The 26,202-nt window shown below is 40.3% G+C and overlaps 1 protein-coding gene across 1 annotated transcript in view; it reads right to left on the minus strand.

Annotated features, from left to right (window-relative positions):
- si:ch211-266g18.10 (titin) overlaps positions 1-26,202 on the minus strand; it is a 156,254-nt gene that overhangs the window by 14,538 nt on the left and 115,514 nt on the right. Inside the window, exons 84-90 of the mRNA XM_042330732.1 lie at positions 21,209-21,253; positions 20,899-20,946; positions 12,619-12,666; positions 9,840-9,884; positions 9,513-9,578; positions 8,564-8,611; positions 6,439-6,486 (exon numbers count right to left, since the gene is read on the minus strand). Of these exons, the coding sequence (XP_042186666.1) occupies positions 6,439-6,486; positions 8,564-8,611; positions 9,513-9,578; positions 9,840-9,884; positions 12,619-12,666; positions 20,899-20,946; positions 21,209-21,253 (348 nt within the window). The remainder of the gene's footprint in view (positions 1-6,438; positions 6,487-8,563; positions 8,612-9,512; positions 9,579-9,839; positions 9,885-12,618; positions 12,667-20,898; positions 20,947-21,208; positions 21,254-26,202) is intronic.

Genomic DNA, 26,202 nt, shown 5'->3' on the forward strand with positions numbered 1-26,202 from the left:
AAGATTTTATCATTCAGTGTTGGGAGCTACGTAATGTTTAAAATACATTCATTTCATAATAATGTCTGGAATAGAGACAATGGAATGACATCAAACACGTGGTTTCCATGTGGTTGATACCATTCCATTGATTCCCGTTACAGCCATTATTATGAGCTGTCCTCCCCTCAGCAGCCTCCACTGATTTCAGTGTTTGTCAAAAGGGGTTGTATAGTTCTGTAAAGTTATCAAAAGGGGTGTGAATCTATTATGTAAATAGTTTTGTTACATTACAAAAATTGATTTCACAGTCTTGAAAAACACACACAGAGAACATACAGAGCCTTCAGAAAGAATTCACACCCCTTGACTTTTTACACATTTTTGTTGTGTTTACAACCTGAATTTAAAATGGATTAAATTTAGATTTTTTTTTGTCACTGGCCTACACACAATAACACATAATGTCAAAGTGGAATTTTAATTGTTATTAATTAAAAATGAAAAGCTGAAATGTCTTGAGTCAATAAGTATTCAACCTCTTTGTTATGGCAATCCTAATTAAGTTGAGGAGTGAACACTTGCTTAACAAGTCACATAAGTTGCACGGACTCTGTGTGCAATAATAGTGTCTAACATTATTTTTTTATGACTACCTCATCTCTGGGCCCCATACATACAATTATCTGTAAGGTCCCTCAGTCGAACAGCTAATTTCAAACACCGCCCCACTAGATCCACAGACAATGTAACAGCCATCGCACTGCACATTGTCCTATCCCATCTGGGCAAGAGGAATACCTATGTATGAATGCTGTTCATTGACTATAGCTCAGCATTCAACACCATATTACCCTCCAAGCTCATCATTAAGCTCAAGGCCCTGGGTCTGAACCCAGCCCTGCGCAACTGGGTCCTGGACTTCCTAACGGGTCGCCCCCAGGTGGTGAAGGTAGGAAACAACACCCTCACTTTGCTGATCCTCAACACTGGGGCCCACAATGTTGCGTGCCTAGATCCCTCCTGTACTCCCTGTTCACCCATGACTGCACGGCCATGCACGCCTCCAACTCAATCATCAAGTTTGCAGACAACAAAACAGTGCTAGGCCGGATTACCAACAATGACAAGATAGCCTACACGGAGGAGGTGAGGGCTCTGGGAGTGTGGTTGCCAGGAAAATAACCTCTCACTCAACAAAACAAAGGAGCTGATTGTGGACTTCAGGAAAGAGGCGGAGGGAGCACCCCCCTATCCACTTTGACCGTACTGCAGTGGAGAAGGAGGAAAGCTTCAAGTTCCTAGGCGTACACATCACTGACAAACTGAAATAGTCCACCCACACAGACAGTGTGGTGAAGAAGTTGCAACAGCAATAGGTACAACAGATGGTGTATCAATACCCTCAATAACTACAAAGATACAGGTGTCTTTCCTAACTCAGTTGCCCGAGAGGAAGGAAACCGCTCAGAGATTTCACCATGGTGAGTTTAATGGTTGTGCTAACCTAATTGACAGAGTGAAAAGAAGGAAGCCGACACTGAATATAAATATTCCAAAGCATGCATCATGTTTGCAAAAATGCCCTAATGTAATACTGCAAAGAATGTGGCAAAGCAATTTTTACTTTTTGTTCTGAATACAAAGTGTTATGTTTGGGGAAAATCCAATACTACGTATTACTCCCCATATTTTTAAGCATAGTAGTGGCTGTATCATGTTACGGGTATGCTTGTAATCGGAATGGGGAGTTTTTCAGGATAAAAAGAAACAGAATGGCAAAATTGTAGAGGGAATCCTGGTTCAGTCTGCTTTCCACCAGACACTGGGGGATTAATTCACCTTTCATTAGGACAATAACCTATATTACAAGGCCAAATCTACACTGGAGTTGCTTTACAATAAGACAGTGAATGTTCCTGAGTTCCTTAAATCTGCTTGAAAATCTATGGCAGGACCTGAAATTGGTTGTCTAGCATTGATCAACAGAGCTTGAAGAATTTTGTAAAGAATAATGGGCAAATGTTGCACAATCCAGGTGTGGAAAGCATTTAGAGACTTACTGCCTGAGATACTTCGCAAAGCAAATTCACGTCACGTCATCACGTCATGTGCGCAGATGAACATTGTAAACTGGAAAACACTCGGTTTGTTAATTCTGATTGAAACAAAACCAATTTTCAATAAATACAAATACAGAACTAGGTTTTGCGTGGATTACGCGACGCGGTTAGTTTTTAACAGCAAGGACCGCTATTTCTTGTCCTGGAATCCCCCTTAACAGACAAGTTTAAGCCTGCTTGATGGACACGCTAAGCTGTTAGCCATCAAGCTAACGAAGTTGGTATCAGATGAGTTTTGCAATGGAGCCCTCTTTCTCTGGAGAAATAAATTAATGGTTCCAGCGCTGTAGGAGCTGTATACTGTATATTAGGCACTGTTTCGGGATAAACCGGACCACTTGGAGTTCCAATGCGAAAATGGTTTACTTGCCGAGGATTATAGGCTTGTGGTGGCTTTATTGCAGGTCCCCAGCCTACGTAAGAAACTGGGGAAACGTAGAGTGATAAATGATAACATTTTCTACGCCCGTGGCTGGGCTGCATTCCCGCTTGTTGGATGCATCTCCGCCTTTTCACTGGCCGGTGTTGCCTGGAGCTCCCCCATCTGATAGCGGAGTAGAAGGAGCTCAGCAAGAGGAGCAAGACAATCAACAATGGTTGCATGTCACGAGCCGTGGAAGCTGAAGACGGCGACTTCTCACAAAGCAGTATACACTCCCAACGAGAGGCCCGGAGAGGATACAAACAGTGACTAGTTTCGCCGTCCTGGAGCCTGATCTTCCTGCACCTTCGCTGCTGGGGGTGCCTGTGTCTGCGACTGCAGTGCCTACAACTACGAAGTCGACAACCTTCTGTCCCTGCATGTGGCAGGCCTCCAAGTTATCCTGTCTATCTCCCGTCCATAAAGGGTTCTCTGAATCCTGAGAAGCGTGGGAGTGGGCAGATTTCCTTGTCCTTCTCGCCAGCCGTGATTCTGGGCTGCTCCATGGTAAGAAATGTGACCGTTCCTTGTGCAAAAACAAAGTCTTATCCCGGAGCTCGAGCAAATTACATTACTAAGCTGCTCCCGAAAGTACTACGCCAGGACAAGGAAATCGATTCTATTGTAGTCCATGTGAGTTTTAATGACATTATGAAGGGCAGTTCTGAACAGTTGAAACTGTAACTGTTATAAGGCTGCATTGAGACAATGACTTATCAATGATTCAAGCCCAGCTCAGCTAATCCCTACTGTTGTGACATGTAGTTGTCATAATGCTTCAGCAATTGTACATTACACCAGGGGCATCAGTAGACACAATATAAGTAAACTAATTGATATCCCTTTACCTGCCCCGAATGCCTCTACTACGCATACAACTATTATATGCAGTAATCATGTGCCTATGAACCACATTTATACTGTTAGCACTAAGCCGGTGTGCCCTAGGAGGAAGTCCACTGTGAGCAGCTCATCCTGCACTAACATAAAGAACATGAGCACATCTACTGCTGCTAAGCTTCCCAGTAAAGCAATGAAAGCAAGTAAGCATCCCGGAAGAAAAGTGCTCAAAATAGTCCACGTTAATATATGATTTTAAGAAACAAGGTTCATGAAATATAATAATAATAATAATTTGTTAGCAACAGATTATATTCATATTCTGACTATGTCTGTAACTCACTTAGGTAATACCTTTGACGATACAGTGGGGAGCAATACAAGGTTATAACGTTTACAGTAAATACAGAAATGGCAATGGTGGAGGTGTTGCTGTTTATATTCAGAACCACATTCCTGTAAAGGTTAGAGAGGATCTCATGTCAAATACTGCTGAAGTAATATGGCTCACCTTAACCTTAAGCCCATTCTGGTGGGAAGCTGCTATAGACCACCAAGTGCTAACAGTCAGTATCTGGATAACATGTGTGAAATGCTTGATAGTGAATGTGATATCAACAGAGAGTTATATTTTCTGGGTGATTTAAATATTGACTGGCTTTCATCAAGCTACCCACTCAAGAAAAAGCTTCAAACTGTAACCAGTGCCTGCAACCTGGTTCAGGTTATCAGTCAACCTACCAGGATAGGTTACCAGGAATGAAATCATCATTAATTATTGATCACATCTTTACAAATGCTGCAGAAATTTTCATGAAAGCTGTATCAAGATCCATCGGATGTAGTGATCACAATATACTAGCCATATCGAGGAAATCCAAAGTTCCAAAGTCTGGGCCTAATATAGTGTATAAGAGGTCATACAATATGTTTTGTAGTGATTCCTATGAATTTTTCATTGGCAAGATTAGCAAAAGTAGGTATAACATGCCAGCAACAAACACTGACAATACGCATCCAAGTATATCTGACCAAATTATGAGAGACAAGCATTGTACTTATAAATTCCGTAAAGTTAGTGTGGAAGAGGTGAAAAAAATTATTGTTGACTATTAACGATGACAAGCCACCGCGGTCTGACAACTTGGATGGAAGATAATAGCGGACGATATTGCCATTCCTATTTGCCACATCTTCAATTGAAGCCTACTAGAAAGTGCGTGCCCTCAGGAGGGAAGCTAAATTAATTCCGCTATCTAAGAATAGTAAAGCTGGCTCAAATAGCCAACCAATCAGCCTGTTACCAACCCTTAGTAAACTTTTGGAAAAAATTGTGTTTGACCAGATACAATGCTATTTTACAGTAAACAAATTCACAAGACACTTACAGCATGCTTATAGAGAAGGACATTCAACAAGCACAGTACTTACACAAATTGGCTAAGTGAAATGTATGATAAAAATATTGTGGTTACTGTTTTGTTAGACTTCAGTGCAGCCTTTGACATTATCGATCATAGTCTGCTGCTGGCAAAAGTTATGTGTTATGACTTTACACACACTAACAGAACACAGAGGGTGTTCTTTAATGGAAGCCTCTCCAACATAATCCACGTAGAATCAGGAATTCCCCAAGACAGCTGTCTAGGCCCTTTACTTTTTTCAATCTTCACTAATGAATTGCCACTGACTTTGAGGAAAGCCAGAGTTCCTATGTATGTGGAGGACTCAACACTATACAGCTACACTACTACAGCGACTGAAATGATTGCAACACTCAATAACGAGCCGCAGTTATTAGTTTCAGAGTGGGTGGCAAGGAATAAGTTAAATAAATATTTCTAAATCTAAATGCATTGTATTTGGGACAAATCATTCACTAAACCCTAAATCTCAACTAAATCTTGTAATAAATTATGTGTAAATTGGGAAAGTTGAGGTGACTAAACTGCTTGGAGTTTGCCTGGATTGTAAACTGTCATGGTCCAACATATTGACACAACAGTAGCTAAGATGGGGAGAAGTCCGGTGCTGCTCTACTTTCTTGTCAGCACTTTCAACAAGGCAGGTCCTACAGGCCCTAGTTTTGTCGCACCTGGACTACTGTTCATTCGTGTGGTCAGGTGCCACAAAAAAGGACAATTGCAATTGGTTCAGAACAGGCCACGGCTGGCCCTTGGATGTACACAGAGATCTAATATTAATAATATGCATGTTAATCTCTCCTGGCTCAAAGTGGAGGACAGATTGACTTCGTCACTGCTTGTGTTTATGAAAGGTATTGACATGTTGAATGCACCAAGCTGTCTGTTTGAACTACTGGCGCACAGCTCGGACACCCATGCATACCCCACAAGACATGCCACAAGAGGTCTCTTCACAGTCCCCAAGTCCAGAACAGACTATGGGAAGGCGCACAGTACTAAATATAGCCATGACTACATGGAACTCTACTCCACATCAAGTAACTCATGCAAGCAGTAAAATTTGTTTTAAAAAACAGATTAATAAAATGCCTTATGGAACCTTATGGCAGCAGCTAATGGTGATCCATAATAAATACGAATACAAAATACCAAGAAAGACTCACAGCTCTAATTTCTGCCAAAGGTGAATATTCAAGATATGTTAGTGTGTTATTTTTACAAATGTTAGAATTTTTCTTCCACTTTGAAATTACAGCGTATTTTGAGTAGATTGTTGACAAAGAAATGACAATTAGATCCATTTTAATCTCACTTTGTAAAACAAAAAAAATTGAAAAAAGTTAAGGGGTGTGGATACTTTCTGAAGGCACTGTACATATAGAAAACAAAGCTATATCCAGGGGTCATCTGATCCGCAGGACATGAAAACCGAGAATTAACAGAGATCCAACAGTGATTAAAATGAACAAAAACGACACCTGTACCTTTCGATACAGTTGCTGGCTTAGCCTTCTTTTTTGTAGCTTCAGGTTCCAAGTCAAATACAGAACAGTTTTGAATGAGACCCTATCTAAATAACAGTCGAAGGGAATTGAGTTGACAGAAGACATGAATGGGTGAGCATGGAAACTAAATCCATACACTGTACCTTTCTTAAGAGGGTCTGGTTTGTCCATCTCTTTCACACCCTCAGGTTCTGAAACAAGTAGGAACAAGAAATGACATAGCATTATTACAGCACGGCTTTTAACTGAAGGTACGATAAAAACATCAGCTTTAGGACAAGATGATTTTGCTTGTCCTAAAGCTGATTATTTCACAATTTTTTGTGAAATGACAAAACATTACAAAGTCATGCAAACATTACATTTGAGTCAAATATTGTGTAGTGTTGATTGACAATGTAGGCTGTGAGGGGAGGATAGCGGTTGTAAATTGTAGGGAAAATATATAATTTCTCAGTATATATAAACCATATGCAATGTGCTGGGTGTGTGGATGTGCCTTTAAACTGCAGACTCCCACTCCGAGGGTCACGTATTCAATCCCAGTGCTAGCCACTAGTGGTGCGCTAGTCAGCTGTTTGTTCATCTGCACTCGCCTGCAATTGCTAATGACCCATCTGCATCCACCTGACTATAGTTGATACAGTGAAACTCTGTGGCCCGCACCAGACACTAACCTGCTAATATAGAAAATGCGCTGTAGGTTACAGTCAGAGACTGTATTTAAATAGGTTTCTAGGCTACATACTGCTTCTCTTCTGTCATTAGCCTTTATGTTGCCCGTGAAGACTAAATAGAGCTCACCAGAATGTCATAAATAGTCAGAATGAATGATTCAATCTAGTTGACATTGGTAATGTTCTCTTTCATCTCTGCTTCTTTTGAGGACCAAAGCCATTTGGGGACCAGGGACCAAATGCATAACAAATGCATAACAATGTCAATAGTATGGGTGGCCATTTGATTGTTCAGCAGTCTCATGGCTTGGGGGAAGAAGCTGTTAACGCTGCTTTTTAGACCTATTACCTAGCTCTGGTACTGCTTGCCATGCAGCAGCAGAAAGAACAGTCTATGACTTGGGAGACTGGAGTCTTTGACAATTTTTTGGGCCTTCCTCTGGTCCTGGATGGCAGGAAGCTTGGCACCAGTGATGTATTGGGCAGTACACACTACACTCTGTAGCGCTTTCCGGTTGGATGCCGAGCAGTTGCCATACCAGGCAGTGATGCAACTGGTCATTGTCCGTTTTGCCTCAGTGAATTGACATGAACTTTTTCTGGTGGTTTCCAAAAGCATTTGGCCATATACAGTTAGGTAATAGGCTTTTGCACTAATGCAAAAATAATGAAAGAAAACCCTCTAATGTAGCCTATAGATATAAATTGCACAGGAAAGATACATTTAGGCCTATGGATTTAAGGTATTATCTTGTCTTTATTCAACCCGCCTGCCACCCACCCATCATCCATTTCATGATCATTTATTTTGTATTTATTTAATCTTTATTTGACTAGGCAGTATCGGCACAACCGGCTGTGATTGGGAGTTCCATAGGGTGGCGCACAATTGGCCAGTGTAGGCAGTCATTGTAAAGAAGAATTTGTTCTTAACTGACTTGCCGAGTAAATAAAGGTTCAATCAAAAAAATATCTATATTTTTTTAAGTATCTGATGTTTTGGTCTTCTCTTTCAGGAGAGACTAAATCAAATGGAATGAAGTGACGTTTAACTAGGGACATGCCGACAGGAACAGAATCCACACTAACAACCTAAATGTACAGCAGCCTATAGAATGATAAATATATAGATGCTTTTGAAACAAATCATGAACAAATCCCATGCTATATGGGTAGTGAAAGGGTAACTGATGTAAGGTCCTTTTATCATCAATGTAGTATGACTTTTCTGTTAAATGGTTTAAACATCTATGATGTGTTTATGAAGAATTCATGAATGCTCTATGAAGCATTCATAGGTGCTGCTATAATATATTTAGTCAGAAATGTAATCCCATGTGAAATCTTCCCTTTTTTCTGGAAAAGTGACATATCTCAACATTCTAAACAATCTCTAGTTTAATTCACAGAAATATTTAATATGCATATTATTTGGAATGAATTGTAATACTTTTTTTCATAGACAACTTTAACTCTCTCCTTTGTAATATAATAATTTCTATGAATGACATCAGGTTCTGTGAAAAAAAAAAAATTTAATGGACAGTTGAGAAAATTAAGTTTGTTTAAAAGTGTGACAAAAAATGGTTACTTTTTGTAGGATCTGCTGGCTTGGCCTTTTCTTTGGGAGCCTCAGGAACTAAAAACATAGGAGGAAACTATTTTACCATGCTTTGTTGTTGTCTTAGGTCTCTCTTTATGTAATGTTGTGGTGTCTCTCTTGTCGTGATGTGTGTTTTGTCCTATATTTTAATTACATTTTTTATTTTTAATCCCAGCCCCCGTCGCCGCAGGAGGTCGTTTGCCTTTTGGTAGGCTGTAATTGTAAATAGGAATTTGTTCTTAACTGACTTGCCAAGTTAAATAAAAGCATTAAAAAAACAATATTTGTTTAGTATTTCAAAGAGCAGTAATAAAGAACTTGGAAGCAAGCACCCATACAGCATCTCTACCATTGTAAACATAGTCTAAGGAGCATGAACAAGTATTACGAAATGAGTTACAAACAAACAGAATCATATCAGAATGATTGGTCAGTGTACAGGAAAATATGGATATCCTCTCACACTGTACAATTAGCAAACTAATCTGTCCATTATTACCACAGTCAAATCAGATGTGAAATCAGGGGTGCCCCCCATTTTGCACTGAGGCCGTCTTCACTGAGGTTCGGGGAGCCACACTGCATATCATGCCTTGCCATCAAATACTCCTGAATTCATAATGTGGGATGTTTGACACACTTGGAATAAATGCTTCAAGTGTTAGTTATTGGAATAGAATAGATGCTTCAAGTATTATATATACCTTTTATGAGTTTTATGAGTTATACTTAGAATAACAGAGTATTGAAAATAAACTAGAGATTTTAAACCGTGTCAGTGCCTTTCTTTAGAAGGGCTGGTTTGGTATATTCTTTAAGAGCAGGTTCTGAATCAAATTACACAAATATACATATTTCACCACAACTGAATCAAAATAAATGAAAAGACACGTAATTCTATCTTGTGCTAAATGAACGTTTCCCTGAAAAAAAATACCTTGAATTGAATCAGTACCTTTCTTTTGAGATACTGGTTTGTCCTTCTGGTTGGGAGCCTCACGTTCTAAACAAAGACACCAATTTAAGATCAATGATAATAGTTATAATGGAGGTTAGGGCATACATAAAGTACAACTAACAATTTCTATAAAAAAAGTTTCCCAAAGTCAGACATCCGGGAATTGGTAATCTAATGTACTGTATATAGTGTAGACATGAATTACATGCTACCGTTACATAATAAACAACAATTAAATACCAAGGATGCTAGGATTGTTATCAAAAAAACTCATTAGGTAAGAGAAGTGGGAGTAAATTCTAATACCTTTCTTTGCAGGGGCTGGCATGACCTTCTCTTTCAGAGCAGGTTCTGAAAAAAATGAAAAACCAACATTTTTACTGCATCCCATTAAGTTATATTATGTGTGAGGAACTGAATGGGACAGATATTGCAATAAGAGCCATCCATATTTTGCTATAGCTGCCCCTTTGGCTTTCCCTTTATAAGCTTCAGACTGTAAATCAAACAAGAATAAAAACAATGAGAAGCCGTGATAAGTGGAGCAGTACTCTAGTAACAAACACAGCTAACAAACAAAAGATGAGCATAAGTATCTAGGTATTCTACAAAAGCCCAAAACTTTTGTAGATATGGAACATCAATTCCTTTCTGTATACGGACTGTTTTGATCTTGTCTTTGGAAGTGTATGATTTAGCAGGAGAGGTCTGAATAATATCTGTTTGTGTAATTCAATTTGAACATTTTCATTATGTATTACATTTCCTAAGCAACAATTTGTGCATGCCTTAGCCAGATATACACTACCGGTCAAAAGTTATTGAAGGGTTTTTCTTAATTTTGACTATTTTATACATTGTAGAATAATAGTGAAGACATCAAAAATGATGAAATAACACATATGGAATCATGAAGTAAGCAAAAAAGTGTGAAACAAATCGCAATATATTTTATTTTTGAGATTCTTCAGAGTAGCCAACCTTTGCCTTGATGACAGCCTTCACCAAACAGCTCAAACTGGCTCCAACCAGGATAGAAAGAGGAGTGGGAGGCCCCAGTGCACAACTGAGCAAGAGGACAAGTACATTGTAGTGTCTAGTTTGAGAAACAGACGCCTCACAAGTCCTCAACTGGCAGCTTCATTAAATAATACCCACAAAACACTAGACTAACGTCAGCAGTGACGAGGCGACTCCGGGATGCTGGCCTTCTAGGCAGAGTTCCTCTTTCCAGTGTCTGTGTTCTTTTGCCCATCTAATCTGTTATTTTTATTGACCAGTCTGAGAAATGGCTTTTTCTTTGCAACTCTGCCTAGAAGGCTAGCATCCCGTAGTCACCTCTTCACTGTTGATGTTGAGACTGGTGTTTTGTGGGTACTATTTAATGAAGCTGGCAGTTGAGGACTGTTTCAAACAGTCCTGATCGGTGCTTCGTTACTTGTCTTGGCCAGACGATGTACATCCGCCACTGTTATCTTTGGCAGCTCTTGCCAGCACCTTGATGTAAAACAGTGCCATGGTTGATAAGGGAGGGTGTGTTGGCTAATTGCTAGCCAGCTTACTAGAAAGTGCGTTAATAGCTAGCTAGCTAAGAGACAAAATAAGACACAGAACAAAATCATCGACTTACAAGAATCACTAACAGAACGGATAAACAAGATCAACAAGAACTATAAAAAAATGCGATAGAAATATGATTATATCAATATACTGAGGTAATGATAAAATGAGTGACTTCGAGGCTAGTATGGCTACAATCAGGCTGACAGGACGCGATCCGTACAGGAAGCTATGTATCGGGTAGGAAGTTGAGGGAAGTGGGCCTTGCTACGTTGTGCAAAAGGTCTATTGGCATGCTTACTGCAGGAATGTCAACCAGAACTGTTGCCAGAAAATTGAGTGTTAATTTCTCTACCATGAGCTGCCTCCAATGTCATTTTTGAGAATTTGGCAGAACATCCAACCCATCTCACAACCGCTGACCACGTGTAAACCCTGCCAGCCCAGGACTTCCATATTCGGCTTCACCTGCGGGATCGTCTGAGGGGAGGGGGGGGGGGGGTGGGGGAAAACTAATTCTGATTGGCTGGGCCTGGCTGCCAAGTAGGTGGGCCTATGCCCTCCAAGGCCCACCCATGTCTGCACCCTTGCCCAGTAATGTGAAATCCATAGATTAGGGCCTAATTAATTGATTTGCTTTTAACTCAGTAAAATCTTTGACATTTTTGAATTTATATTTTGGTTTATTATATTTGCCATATATTTTCAACTGTGCTGTTGTGTTTCACAAAAGTTCTGAACCTATATACAGTACCAGCCAAAAGTTTGGACACACCTTTTTCATTATTTGTATTATTTTCTACATTGTAGAGTAATATAGAAGACATCAAAAGTATGAAATAACACATATAAGGAATCATGTAGTAACCAAAAAAGTGTTAAACAAATCAAAATATATTTTAGATTTGAGATTCTTCAAAGTAGCCACCTTTTGCCTTGATGACAGCTTTACACACTATTGGCATTCTCTCAACCAGCTTCATGAGGTAGTCACCTGGAATGCATTTCAATTAACAGGTGTGACTTGTTAAAAGTTCATTTGTGGAATTTCTTTCCTTCTTAATGTTTTGGAGCAATCAGTTGTGTTGTGACAAGGTAGGGGTGATATACAGATGATAGTCCTATTTGGTGAAAGACCACGTCCATATTATGGCAAGAACAGCTCAAACAAGCAAAGAGAAACAACAGTCCATCATTACTTTAAGACATGAAGGTCAGTCAATTAGGAAAATGGCAAGAACTTTTAAAGTTTCTTCAAGTGCAGTCACAAAAATCATCAATCACTATGATGAAACTGGCTCTCATGAGAACCACGGATGGAAAGGAATACCCAGAGTTACCTCTGCACAGGTCCTCTGCAAGTACACCAATAATAAGAAGAGACTTGCTTGGGCCAAGACTCAAGCAATGGACATTAGACCGGTGAAAATCTGTCCTTTAGTCTGATGAGTCCAAATTTGAAGGGTATTGAGTTGACTGAAGACATGAATGGGTGAGCATGGAAACTAAATCCATATACATGTACCTTTCTTAAGGGGGTCTGGCTTGTCTATCTCTTTCACACCCTCAGGTTCTGAATCAAGTAGGAACAAGAAATGACATAGCATTATTACAGCACGGCTCTTAACTGAAGGTACGATAAAAACATCAGTTTAGGACAAGATTATTTTACTTGTCCTAAAGCTGATTATTTCACAATTTTTTGTGAAATGACAAAACATTACAATGTCATGCAAACATTACGTTTGAGTCAAATATTGTGTAGTGTTGATTGACAATGTAGGCTGTGAGGGGAGGATAGCGGTTGTATATTGAAGGGAAAATACCTAATTTCTCAGTATATATAAACCATATGCAATCTACTGTACGTATAAAAACAGACCGAACACTTTCTCAACAATGTTACTTTGAGAAAAAAAAGATGAATCTGAAATAAATCAATATCTTTTGAAGGGGATTCCTGGTTCTGATTCTGGTTATTAAAATTAACTAAAACAAATGGTGTTTATATAAAACTATATTGATCACAGCTCTCTTGTTTGTAGGGGACTCATGAAACATAAAACCAGCTCATTTTCTTGTGGAATACGCCAGAAGGTGCCGATTCTGCAGGTACCAGATTACATTTGGACCTGGCGAAATGTGGAAGCTATCTGAGCGCCTATTAACGTTACTTAGGGGCGGCAGGTAGCCTAGTGGTTAGAGCATTGGATTAGTAACCGAAAGGTTGCAAGATCGAATCCCTGATCTGACAAGGTAAAAATCTGTTGTTCTGCCCCTGAACAAGGCAGTTAACCCACTGTTCCTAGGTTGTCACTGAAAATAAGAATTTGTTCACTTGCCTACTTAAATAAAGGTCAAATAAAAAGTCTATAAAAAAATACCGTCAAGTAGGATTGCGGCTTGCTAGGGGATGGTGGATGTGCCTTTAAACTGCAGACTCCCACTCCGAGGGTCACGTATTAAATCCCAGTGCTAGCCACTAGTGGTGCGCTGGTCAGCTGTTTGTTCATCTGCACTCGCCCGCAATTGCTAATAACCCATCTGCATCCACCTGACTACAGTTGATAAAGTGAAAATCTGTGGCCCGCACCAGACACTAACCTGCTAATATAGAAATTGCGCTGTAGGTTACAGTCAGAGACTGTATTTAAATAGGTTTCTATGCTACATGCTGCTTCTCTTCTGTCATTAGCCGTTATGTTGCCCTTGAAGACTAAATAGAGCTCACCAGAATGTCATAAATTGTCAGAATGAATCATTCAATCTAGTTGACATTGGTAAAGTTCTCTTTCACATCTGCTCCTTTTGAGGAGAAAAGCCATTTGGGGACCAGGGATCAAATGCATAACAATGTAAATAGTCTGGGTGGCCATTTGATTGTTCAGCAGTCTCATGGCTTGGGGGAAGATGCTGTTAAGGTGCTTTTTAGACCTAGATGTGGTGCTCTGGTACTGCTTGCCATGCAGCAGTAGAAAGAACAGTCTATGATTTGGGAGACTGGAGTCTTTGACAATTTTTTGGGCCTTCCTGGATGGCAGGAAGCTTGGCACCAGTGATGTATTGGGCAGTTCACACTACCCTCTGTAAGCGCTTTACGGTCGAATGCCGAGCAGTTGGTGATACATTCTCATTCCAAGGTGGCATAGCAGTTCAGACGTCTTTTGTCCTCGTCTTGTCGTGTCCTGTATATATATATATTTACAACTTTTTTCACATACATTTTATTTTTTATCAACTCATCTTCAAAACACTCTCCTGCAACCCGCCTCACCAATTTATATTTATAAAAAAGTATTATTTACCTCAAATCTGCAATCCTCCAAGAAGCTAGCCTGAAACTAGCCAGAAGCTAATCAGAAGCTAGTTCAGAAGCTAGTTAGCTTCTTTACTGGCAAATCGTTAGTATTCAGCTAACCACGGTTTGTGGTCATCAGCTCTCCTTTAGCTGGAAAATCTATCGCCAGTTCTGTACGGCGCAGCGCGGCTCGGAACGGAACATACCGGACCAATTTTTCTCTCCATGTCCCTGGATTTCGACTGCTCTCTGGACATTCATACCCGGATCTCACAGCTAGCTAGCTGCTATCCGTGTGACTATCGGCCTTCGTCGATTCCGGAGCAAACATCAATTATTCCGGAGCTAGCCAGCTCCGTCAATCACTCCTGAGTTCCATCAATCACTCCTGGGCTGCAGTCACCTATCCGGACCCGTTTTACTGCCTACGTGGAGCCCCACCTTGGCCTTCACAACTGGACTGCCGACGTTATCTACCCGAAGGAGATCCGGCTGGCTCCTCCGTCGCGACGTTACCTGAACGCCCATCTGCGGCCTGCTAACCGTTAGCTGTCTTACCGGCTGCTATCTGAATAGACAATCGGACAATTTATTTATTTTTATTATTATTATGTTTTCTTCTTGGGCCTCTATAACTATATCTATTGTTTTTATTTTTGTTGTTGTGTGATTTGGATTAATCCCCTCTACCACACGGAACCCCACTAATCTACTGACGGAACGCAAGAGGTGGCTAATAACAGACCTCCATCCTATGCTAGCTTGCTACCGATGGCCTGGCTAGCTGTCTAAATCGCCGCGACCCCCAACCAACCTCTCCACTCACTGGACTCATTTGATCACTCGACTAAGCATGCCTCTCCTTAATGTCAATATGTCTTGTCCATTGCTGTTCTGGTTAGTGTTTATTGGCTTATTTCACTGTAGAGCCTCTAGTCCTGCTCACTATACCTTATCCAACCTATTAGTTCCACCACCCACACATGCAATGACATCTCCTGGTTTCAATGATGTTTCTAGAGACAATATCTCTCTCTTCATCACTCAATACCTAGGTTTACCTCCACTGTATTCACATACTACCATACTTTTGTCTGTACATTATACCTTGATGCTATTTTACCACCCCCAGAAACCTCCTTTTACTCTATGTTCCAGACGTTCTAGACAACCAATTCTCATAGCTTTTAGCCGTACCCTTATTCTACTCCTCCTACGTTCCTCTGGCGATGTAGAGGTGAATCCAGGCCCTGCAGTGCCTAGCTCCACTCCTATTCCCCAGGCACTCTCTTTTGACAACTTCTGCAACCGTAATAGCCTTGGTTTCATTAATGTTAACATTAGAAGCCTCCTCCCTAAGTTTGTTCTATTCACTGCTTTAGCACACTCTGCCAACCCGGATGTTCTAGCTGTGTCTGAATCCTGGCTTAGGAAGACCACCAAAAATTCAGACATTTTAATTCCAAACTACAACATTTTCAGACAAGATAGAACTGCCAAAGGGGGCGGTGTTGCAATCTACTGCAAAGATAGCCTGCAGAGTTCTGTCCTACTATCCAGGTCTGTACCCAAACAATTTGAACTTCTACTTTTAAAAATCCACCTCTCTAAAAACAAGTCTCTCACCGTTGCCACCTGCTATAGACCACCCTCTGCCCCCAGCTGTGCTCTGGACACCATATGTGAACTGATTGCCCCCATCTATCTTCAGAGTTCGTGCTGCTAGGCGACCTAAACTGGAACATGCTTAACACCCCAGCCATCCTACAATCTAAACTTGATGCCCTCAATCTCACACAAATTATCAATGAACCTACCAGGTACCTCCCCAAAGCCTTAAACACGGGCACCCTCATAGATATCATCCTAACCAACTTCCCCTCTAAATACACCTCTGCTGTCTTCAACCAAGATCTCAGCGATCACTGCCTCATTGCCTGCATCTGTAATGGGTCAGAGGTCAAACGACCTCCACTCATCACTGTAAAACGCTCCCTGAAACACTTCTGCGAGCAGGCCTTTCTAATCGACCTGGCCGGGGTATCCTGGAAGGATATTGATCTCATCCCGTCAGTAGAGGATGCCTGGATATTTTTTTAAATGCCTTCCTAACCATCTTAAATAAACATGCCCCATTCAAGAAATTTAGAACCAGGAACAGATATAGCCCTTGGTTCTCTCCAGACCTGACTGCCCTTAATCAACACAAAAACATCCTATGGCGTTCTGCATTAGCATCGAACAGCCCCGTGATATGCAGCTGTTCAGGGAAGCTAGAAACCATTATACACAGGCAGTTAGAAAAGCCAAGGCTAGCTTTTTCAAGCAGAAATTTGCTTCCTGCAACACTAACTCAAAAAGTTCTGGGACACTGTAAAGTCCATGGAGAATAAGAACACCTCCTCCCAGCTGCCCACTGCACTGAAGATAGGAAACACTGTCACCACTGATAAATCCACCATAATTGAGAATTTCAATAAGCATTTTTCTACGGCTGGCCATGCTTTCCACCTGGCTACTCCTACCCCGGTCAACAGCACTGCACCCCCAACAGCAACTCGCCCAAGCCTTCCCCATTTCTCCTTCTCCCAAATCCATTCAGCTGATGTTCTGAAAGAGCTGCAAAATCTGGACCCCTACAAATCAGCCGGGCTAGACAATCTGGACCCTTTCTTTCTAAAATTATCTGCCGAAATTGTTGCCACCCCTATTACTAGCCTGTTCAACCTCTCTTTCGTGTCGTCTGAGATTCCCAAAGATTGGAAAGCAGCTGCGGTCATCCCCCTCTTCAAAGGGGGGGACACTCTTGACCCAAACTGCTACAGACCTATATCTATCCTACCGTGCCTTTCTAAGGTCTTTGAAAGCCAAGTCAACAAACAGATTTCCGACCATTTCGAATCTCACCATACCTTCTCTGCTATGCAATCTGGTTTCAGAGCTGGTCATGGGTGCACCTCAGCCACGCTCAAGGTCCTAAACGATATCTTAACCGCCATCGATAAGAAACATTACTGTGCAGCCGTATTCATTGATCTGGCCAAGGCTTTCGACTCTGTCAATCACCACATCCTCATCGGCAGACTCGACAGCCTTGGTTTCTCAAATGATTGCCTCGCCTGGTTCACCAACTACTTCTCTGATAGAGTTCAGTGTGTCAAATCGGAGGGTCTGCTGTCCGGACCTCTGGCAGTCTCTATGGGGGTGCCACAGGGTTCAATTCTTGGACCGACTCTCTTCTCTGTATACATAAATGAGGTCGCTCTTGCTGCTGGTGAGTCTCTGATCCACCTCTACGCAGACGACACCATTCTGTATACTTCCGGCACTTCTTTGGACACTGTGTTAACAACCCTCCAGGCAAGCTTCAATGCCATACAACTCTCCTTCCGTGGCCTCCAATTGCTCTTAAATACAAGTAAAACTAAATGCATGCTCTTCAACCGATCGCTACCTGCACCTACCCGCCTGTCCAACATCACTACTCTGGACGGCTCTGACTTAGAATAGGTGGACAACTACAAATACTTAGGTGTCTGGTTAGACTGTAAACTCTCCTTCCAGACCCATCAAACATCTCCAATCCAAAGTTAAATCTAGAATTGGCTTCCTATTTCGCAACAAAGCATCCTTCACTCATGCTGCCAAACATACCCTTGTAAAACTGACCATCCTACCAATCCTCGACTTTGGCGATGTCATTTACAAAATAGCCTCCCAATACCCTACTCAACAAATTGGATGCAGTCTATCACAGTGCAATCCGTTTTGTCACCAAAGCCCCATATACTACCCACCATTGCGACCTGTACGCTCTCATTGGCTGGCCCTCGCTTCATACTCGTCGCCAAACCCACTGGCTCCATGTCATCTACAAGACCCTGCTAGGTAAAGTCCCCCCTTATCTCAGCTCGCTGGTCACCATAGCATCTCCCACCTGTAGCACACGCTCCAGCAGGTATATCTCTCTAGTCACCCCCAAAACCAATTCTTTCTTTGGCCGCCTCTCCTTCCAGTTCTCTGCTGCCAATGACTGGAACGAACTACAAAAATCTCTGAAACTGGAAACACTTATCTCCCTCACTAGCTTTAAGCACCAACTGTCAGAGCAGCTCACAGATTACTGCACCTGTACATAGCCCACCTATAATTTAGCCCAAACAACTACCTCTTTCCCAACTGTATTTAATTTATTTATTTATTTTGCTCCTTTGCACCCCATTATTTTTATTTCTACTTTGCACATTCTTCCATTGCAAAACTACCATTCCAGTGTTTTACTTGCTATATTGTATTTACTTTGCCACCATGGCCTTTTTTGCCTTTACCTCCCTTCTCACCTCATTTGCTCACATTGTATATAGACTTGTTTATACTGTATTATTGACTGTATGTTTGTTTTACTCCATGTGTAACTCTGTGTCGTTGTATCTGTCGAACTGCTTTGCTTTATCTTGGCCAGGTCGCAATTGTAAATGAGAACTTGTTCTCAACTTGCCTACCTGGTTAAATAAAGGTAAAATAAATAAAAATAAATAAAAAATATATCTGGTCATTGTCCGTTTTGCCTCATTGAATTGACATGAACTTTTTCTGGTGGTTTCCAAAAGCATTTGGCTACATACAGTTAGGTAATAGGCTTTTGCACTAATGCCAGATAGCCTAAAATAATGAAAGAAAACCCTCTAATGTAGCCTATAGATATAAATTGCACAGGAAAGATACATTTAGGCCTATGGATTTAAGGTATTATCTTGTCTTTATTCAACCCGCCTGCCACCCACCCATCATCCATTTCATGATCATTTATTTATTTAACCTTTATTTGACTAGGCAGTATCGGCACAACCGGCTGTGATTGGGAGTCCCATAGGGTGGCGCACAATTGGCCGGTGTAGGCAGTCATTGTAAATAAGAATTTGTTCTTAACCGACTTGCCGAGTAAATAAAGGTTTAATCAAAAAAAATCTATATATTTTTTTAAGTATCTGATGTTTTGGTCTTCTCTTTCAGGAGAGACTAAATCAAATGGAATGAAGTGACGTTTAACTAGGGACATGCCGACAGGAACAGAATCCACACTAACAACCTAAATGTACAGCAGCCTATAGAATGATAAATATATAGATGCTTTTGAAACAATTCATAAACAAATCACATGCTATATGGGTAGTGAAAGAGTAACTGATGTAAGGTCCTTTTATCATCTATGTAGTATGACTTTTCTGTTAAATGTTTTAAACATCTACGAAGTGTTTATGAAGACTTCATGAATGCTCTATGAAGCATTCATGGGTGCTGCTAATATATGATTAGTCAGAAATGTAATCCCATGTGAAATCTTCCCTTTTTTCTGGAAAACCCCCATTGTAAATCAATGAAGTGGCATAACTCAACATTCTAAACAATCTCTAGTTTATTTTAAATAAATATTTAATATGCATATTATTTGGAATGTATTGTAATACTTTTTTTCATAGACAACTTTAACTCTCATTTGTAATATAATAATTTCTATGAATGACATCAGGTTGAGGAAAATAAAAAATTAATTTGTCATGGACAGTTGAGAAAATTAAATTTGTTTAAAGTGTGACAGAAAATGGTTAAAGGCACTAAAAACATAGGAGGATACTATTTTGCCATGCTACGTTGTTGTCTTAGATCTCTCTTTATGTAATGTTGTTGTGTCTCTCTTGTCGTGATGTGTGTTTTGTCCTATATTTTAATTACATTTTTTATTTTTAATCCCAGCCCCCGTCCCCACAGGAGGTTGTTTGCCTTTTGGTAGGCCGTAATTGTAAATAGGAATTTGTTCTTAACTGACTTGCCTAGTTAAATAAAAGCATTAAAAAAACAAGATTTGTTTAGTATTTCTAGGAGCAGTAATAAAGAACATGGAAGCAAGCATCTATACAGCATCTCTACCATTGTAAACATAGTCTAAGGAGCATGAACAAGTATTACGAAATGACTTACAAACAAACAGAAACATATCAGAATGATTGGTCAGTGTACAGGAAATTATGTCCCCTCACACTGTACAATTAGCAAACCAATCTGTCCATTATTATCACAGTCAAATCAGAGGTGAAATCAGAGGTGCCTCCCATTTTGCACCGAGGCCGTCTTCACTGAGGTTCGGGGAGCCACACTGCATATCATGCCTTGCCATCAAATACTAATCAAATTCATAATGTTGGATGTTTGACACACTTGGATTAGATGCTTGAAGTATTAGTTGATAAATATAAACCTTTTGTGATTTAAATGAGTTATACTTAGAAAAATAGAATATTGAAAATAAACTAGAGAGATTAAACCGTGTCAGTGCCTTTCTTTAGAAGGGCTGGTTTGGTATATTCTTTAAGAGCAGGTTCTGAATCAAATTACACAAATATACATATTTCACCACAACTGAATCAAAATAAATGAAAAGACACGTAATTCTATGTTCTGCTAAATGAACGTTTCCCTGAAAAACAATACCTTGAATTGAATCAGTACCTTTCTTTTGAGATACTGGTTTGTCCTTCTGGTTGGGAGCCTCACGTTCTAAACAGAAACACAAATTTAAGTACAATGATAATAGTTATAATGGAGGTTAGGGCATACATAAAGTACAACTAACAATTTCTATTAAAAAAGTTTCCCCAAAGTCAGACATCCGGGAATTGGTAATCTAATGTACGGTATATACTGTAGACATGAATTACATGCTACCGTTACATAATAAACAACAATGAAATACCAAGGATGCTAGGATTGTTATCAAATAAACTCATTAAGTAAGAGAAGTGGGAGTAAGTTCTATTACCTTTCTTTGCAGGGGCTGGCATGGCCTTCTCTTTCAGAGCAGGTTCTGAAAAAAATGAAAAACCAACATTTTTACTGCATCCCATTAAGTTATATTATGTGTGAGGAACTGAATGGGACAGATATTGCAATAAGACCCATCCATATGTTGCTATAGCTGCCCCTTTGGCTTTCCCTTTATAAGCTTCAGACTGTAAATCAAACAAGAATAAAAACAATGAGAAGCCATGATAAGTGGAGCAGTACTCTACTAACAAACACAGCTAACAAACAAAAGATGAGCATAAGTATCTAGGTATTGTACAAAAGCCCAAAACTTTTGTAGATATGGAACATCAATACCTTTCTGTATACGGACTGTTTTGATCTTGTCTTTGGAAGTGTATGATTTAGCAGGAGAGGTCTGAATAATATCTGTTTGTGTAATTCAATTTGAACATTTTCATTATGTATTACATTTCCTAAGCAACAATTTGTGCATGCCTTAGCCAGATATACACTACCGGTCAAAGGTTATTCAAGGGTTTTTCTTAATTTTTACTCTTTTATACATTGTAGAATAATAGTGAAGACATCAAAAATGATGAAATAACACATATGGAATCATGAAGTAAGCAAAAAAGTGTGAAACAAATCACAATATATTTTATTTTTGAGATTCTTCAGAGTAGCCAACCTTTGCCTTGATGACAGCCTTCACCAAACAGCTCAAACTGGCTGTAACCAGGATAGAAAGAGGAGTGGGAGGCCCCGGTGCACAACTGAGCAAGAGGACAAGTACATTATAGTGTCTAGTTTGAGAAACAGACGCCTCACAAGTACTCAACTGGCAGCTTCATTAAATAATACCCACAAAACACTAGACTAATGTCAGCAGTGAAGAGGCGACTCCGGGATGCTGGCCTTCTAGGCAGAGTTCCTCTTTCCAGTGTCTGTTCTTTTGCCCATCTTTTATTGTTATTGACCAGTCTGAGATATGGCTTTTTCTTTGCAACTCTGCCTAGAAGGCTAGCATCCCGTAGTCGCCTCTTCACTGTTGATGTTGAGACTGGTGTTTTGTGGGTACTATTTAATGAAGCTGCCATTTGAGGACTTGTGAGGTGTCTGTTTCAAACAGTCCTGATCGGTGCTTCATTACTTGTCTTGGCCAGATGATGTACATCCGCCACTGTTATCTTTGGCAGCTCTTGCAAGCACCTTGTGTAAAACAGTGCCATGGTTGGTAAGGGAGGGTGTTTTGGCTAATTGCTAGCCAGCTTACTAGAAAGTGCTTTATAATAGCTAGCTAGCTAAGAGACAAAATAAAACACAGAACACAATCATCGAATTACAAAAATCACTAACAGAACAGATAAAAAAATGCCATACAAATATGATTATATTAATATACTGAGGTAATGATTAAACAAGTGACTTCGAGGGTAGTATGGCTACAATCAGGCAGGACACGATCCGGACAGGAAGCTATGTATCGTGTAGGAAGTTGAGCGGAAGTGGGCCTTGCTACGTTGTGCAAAAGGTCTATTGGCATGCTTACTGCATGAATGTCAACCAGAACTGTTGCCAGAAAATTTTGAGAATTTGGCAGAACATACAACCCATCTCACAATCGCTGACCACGTGTAACCCTGCCAGCCCAGTACTTCCACATCCGGCTTGAACCCTTGCCCAGTAATGTGAAATCCATAGATTAGGGCCTTGATTTGCTTTTAACTCAGTAAAACCTTTGATATTGTTGCATTTATATTTTTGTTTAGTATATTTGCCATATATTTTCAACTGTGCTGTTGTGTTTCACAAAAGTTCTGAACCTATATACAGTACCAGCCAAAAGTTTGGATGCACCTACTCATTCAAGGGTTTTTCTTTATTTGTATTATTTTCTACATTGTAGAGTAATATAGAAGACATCAAAACTATGAAATAACACATATGGAATCATGTAGTAACCAAAAAAAGTGTTAAACAAATCAAAATAGATTTTAGATTTGAGATTCTTCAAAGTAGCCACCTTTTGCCTTGATGACAGCTTTGCACACTATTGGCATTCTCTCAACCAGCTTCATGAGGTAGTCACCTGGAATGCATTTCAATTAACAGGTGTGACTTGTTAAAAGTTCATTTGTGGAATTTCTTTCCTTCTTAATGCGTTTGAGCAATCAGTTGTGTTGTGACAAGGTAGAAGATAGCACTATTTGGTAAAATACCAAGTCCATATTATGGCAAGAACAGCTCAAACAAGCAAAGAGAAACGACAGCCCATCGTTACTTTAAGACATGAAGGTCAGTCAATTCAGAAAATGTAAAGAACTTTTAAAGTTTCTTCAAGTGCAGTCACAAAAATCTTCAAAGGCACACTTAACAAGCATGGCTAACACAGCATTCTGCAGCGATATGCCAAACTATCTTTCTAATCAATAGAACAATGAACCAACACACCTCCAGGCTATGTAAGGGCTGTTTGACCAAGAAGGAGAGTGATGGAGTGCTGCATCAGATGACCTGGCCTCCACAATCACCCAAAATCAACCCAATTGAGATGGTTTGGGATGAGCTGGACCCCAGAGTGAATCATTGTTTCCTCATTAATCTACACACAATACCCCATAATTACAAAGTGGAAACAGGTATGAAAAATAAAAAACAGATACCTTATTTATATAAGTATTCAGACTATTTGCTATGAGACTTGAAATTGAGCACAGGTGCATCCTGTTTCCATTGATTCTCCTTGAGATGTTTCTACAACTCGATCGGATCCCACCTGTGGTAAATTAACTTGATTGGAGATGATTTGGAAAGGCACACACCTGTCTACATAGGGTCTCAAAGTAGATGGTGCATGTCAGAGTAAGAACCAATCTATCGAAGTTTGAAGGAATTGTCCGTAGAGCTCCGAGACAGGATTGTGCCAAGGCACAGATCTGGGGAAGGGTACAATTTTTTTTTTGCATTATTGAAGGTCCCCAAGAACACAGTGGCCTACATCATTCTTAAATGGAAGAAGTTTGTAGCCACCAAGAGTCTTCCTAGAGCTGGCCTCCTGGCCAAACTGAGCAATCGAGGGAGAAGGCCCGTGGTATGGGAGGTGACCAAGAACCCGATGGTCACTCTGACAGAGCTCCTGAGATCCTCTGTGGAGATTTGAGAACCTCACAGAAGGACAACCATCTCTTCAGCACTCCACCAATCAGGCCTTTATGGTAGAGTGGTCAGACAGAGGCCATTCCTCATTAAAAGGCACATGACCGCCCACTTGGAGATTGCCAAAAGGCACCTAAAGGAATCTGACCATGAGAAACAAGATTCTCTGGTCTGATGAAACCAAGATTGAACTCTTTGGTCTGAATGCAAAGAGTCACGTCAGGAAGAAAGCAGGCACCACTCATCATCTGATCAATACCATCCCTACAGTGAAGAATGGTAGTGGCATCATCATGCTGTGGGAAAGTTTTTCAGCGGCACGGACTGGGAGACTAGTCAGGATCAAGGGAAAGATGAACGGAGCAAAGTACAGAAAGATCCTTGATTAAAACCTGCTCCAGAGCATTCAGGACCTCAAACTGGGGTGAATGTTCACCTTCCAACAGGATAACAACACTAAGCACACAGCCAAGAGAAGGCAGGAATTGCTTCAGGACAAGTCTCTGAAAATCCTTGAGTGGCCCAGCCAGAGCCGGACCCGATCGAACATCTCTGGAGAGACCTGAAAATAGCTGTGCAGCGATGTTCCCCATCCAACCCGACAGAGCTTTAGAGGATCTGCAGAGAAGAATGGAGTTTGTGTGTAGATTGCTGAGGGGGGGAAAAAACGATTTTAGAATAAGACTGCGACATAACAAAATGTGGAAAAAGTGAAGGGGTCTGAATACTTTCAGAATACACTGTATAGACAATACCAAATCAAATGTTCTAATGATTCTGTCTCTTGGCAGAATCTCTTGTATCCCCCATATTTAAAGCATTCTAGTGGTAGCAAAACATATTGTATTATAATTTAAATTGGGAAACTCAAAGTTTTGAATCCGCCGTTGTTTTGTGTATCAGTTCATAAACCATGTGCTTATTGAATTGGAAATCTCGAAAATCTCTTCCCAACTATTTTGGAATCTGTATGGCACAGCTGTCCATTTTTTGGTCCTTAAATGTCGTCTTGGTAAGCAACTCTAGTGTTTATTTGTCCTTGTGTTTTAGGTTATTGTCCTGCTGAAAGGTGAATTTGTCTCCCAGTGTCTGTTGGAAAGCAGACAGAACCTGGTTTTCCTCTACGATTTTGCCTGTGGTTAGCTCTATTCCGTTTCTTTTAATCCTAAAAAAAACTCCCTAGTCCTTGCCAATGACAAGCATACCCATAATGTGATGCAGCCACCACCATGCTTGAACCTATGAAGAGTGGTACTCAGTGATGTGTTGTGTTGGATTTGCAACAAACATAATGCTTTGAATTCAGGAAATAAAGTGAATTTCTTTGCCACATTTTTTACAGTCTGTGCCTTCAATGTTGATGATCCTTTCTCAGATTTCTACTATCACATCCAGTTACAGATATTAATCTCTGTAACGTTTGAAAATCACCATTGGCCTCATGGTGAAATCCCTGAGTGGTTTCCTTCCTCTCCAGCTACTGAGTTAGGAAGGACGCCTATATCTTTGTAACTGGCTGTATTGACACAACATCCAAAGTGTAATTTATAACTTCACCATGCTCAAACGGTTATTCAATGTCTGCTTTTTATTTGATTTTTTACCCATCTACCAATTGGTGCCCTTCTTTGTGAGGCATTGGCAAACATCCCTAGTCTTTGTGGTTGACTGTGTTTGAAACTCATTGCTCGCCTGAGGGACTTTACAGATATTTATATGTGTGGGGTACAGAGGTTATGTGTGGGGTACAGAGGTGAGGTAGTCATTAAAAAATCATGTTAAACACATATTGCACACAGTGATTCCATGCAACTTATTATTTGACCTGTTAAGCCAATTTATACTCCTGAA

This window comes from Oncorhynchus tshawytscha, linkage group LG12 (genome assembly GCF_018296145.1).
Source record: "Oncorhynchus tshawytscha isolate Ot180627B linkage group LG12, Otsh_v2.0, whole genome shotgun sequence".
NCBI classification, from domain to species: domain Eukaryota; kingdom Metazoa; phylum Chordata; class Actinopteri; order Salmoniformes; family Salmonidae; genus Oncorhynchus; species Oncorhynchus tshawytscha.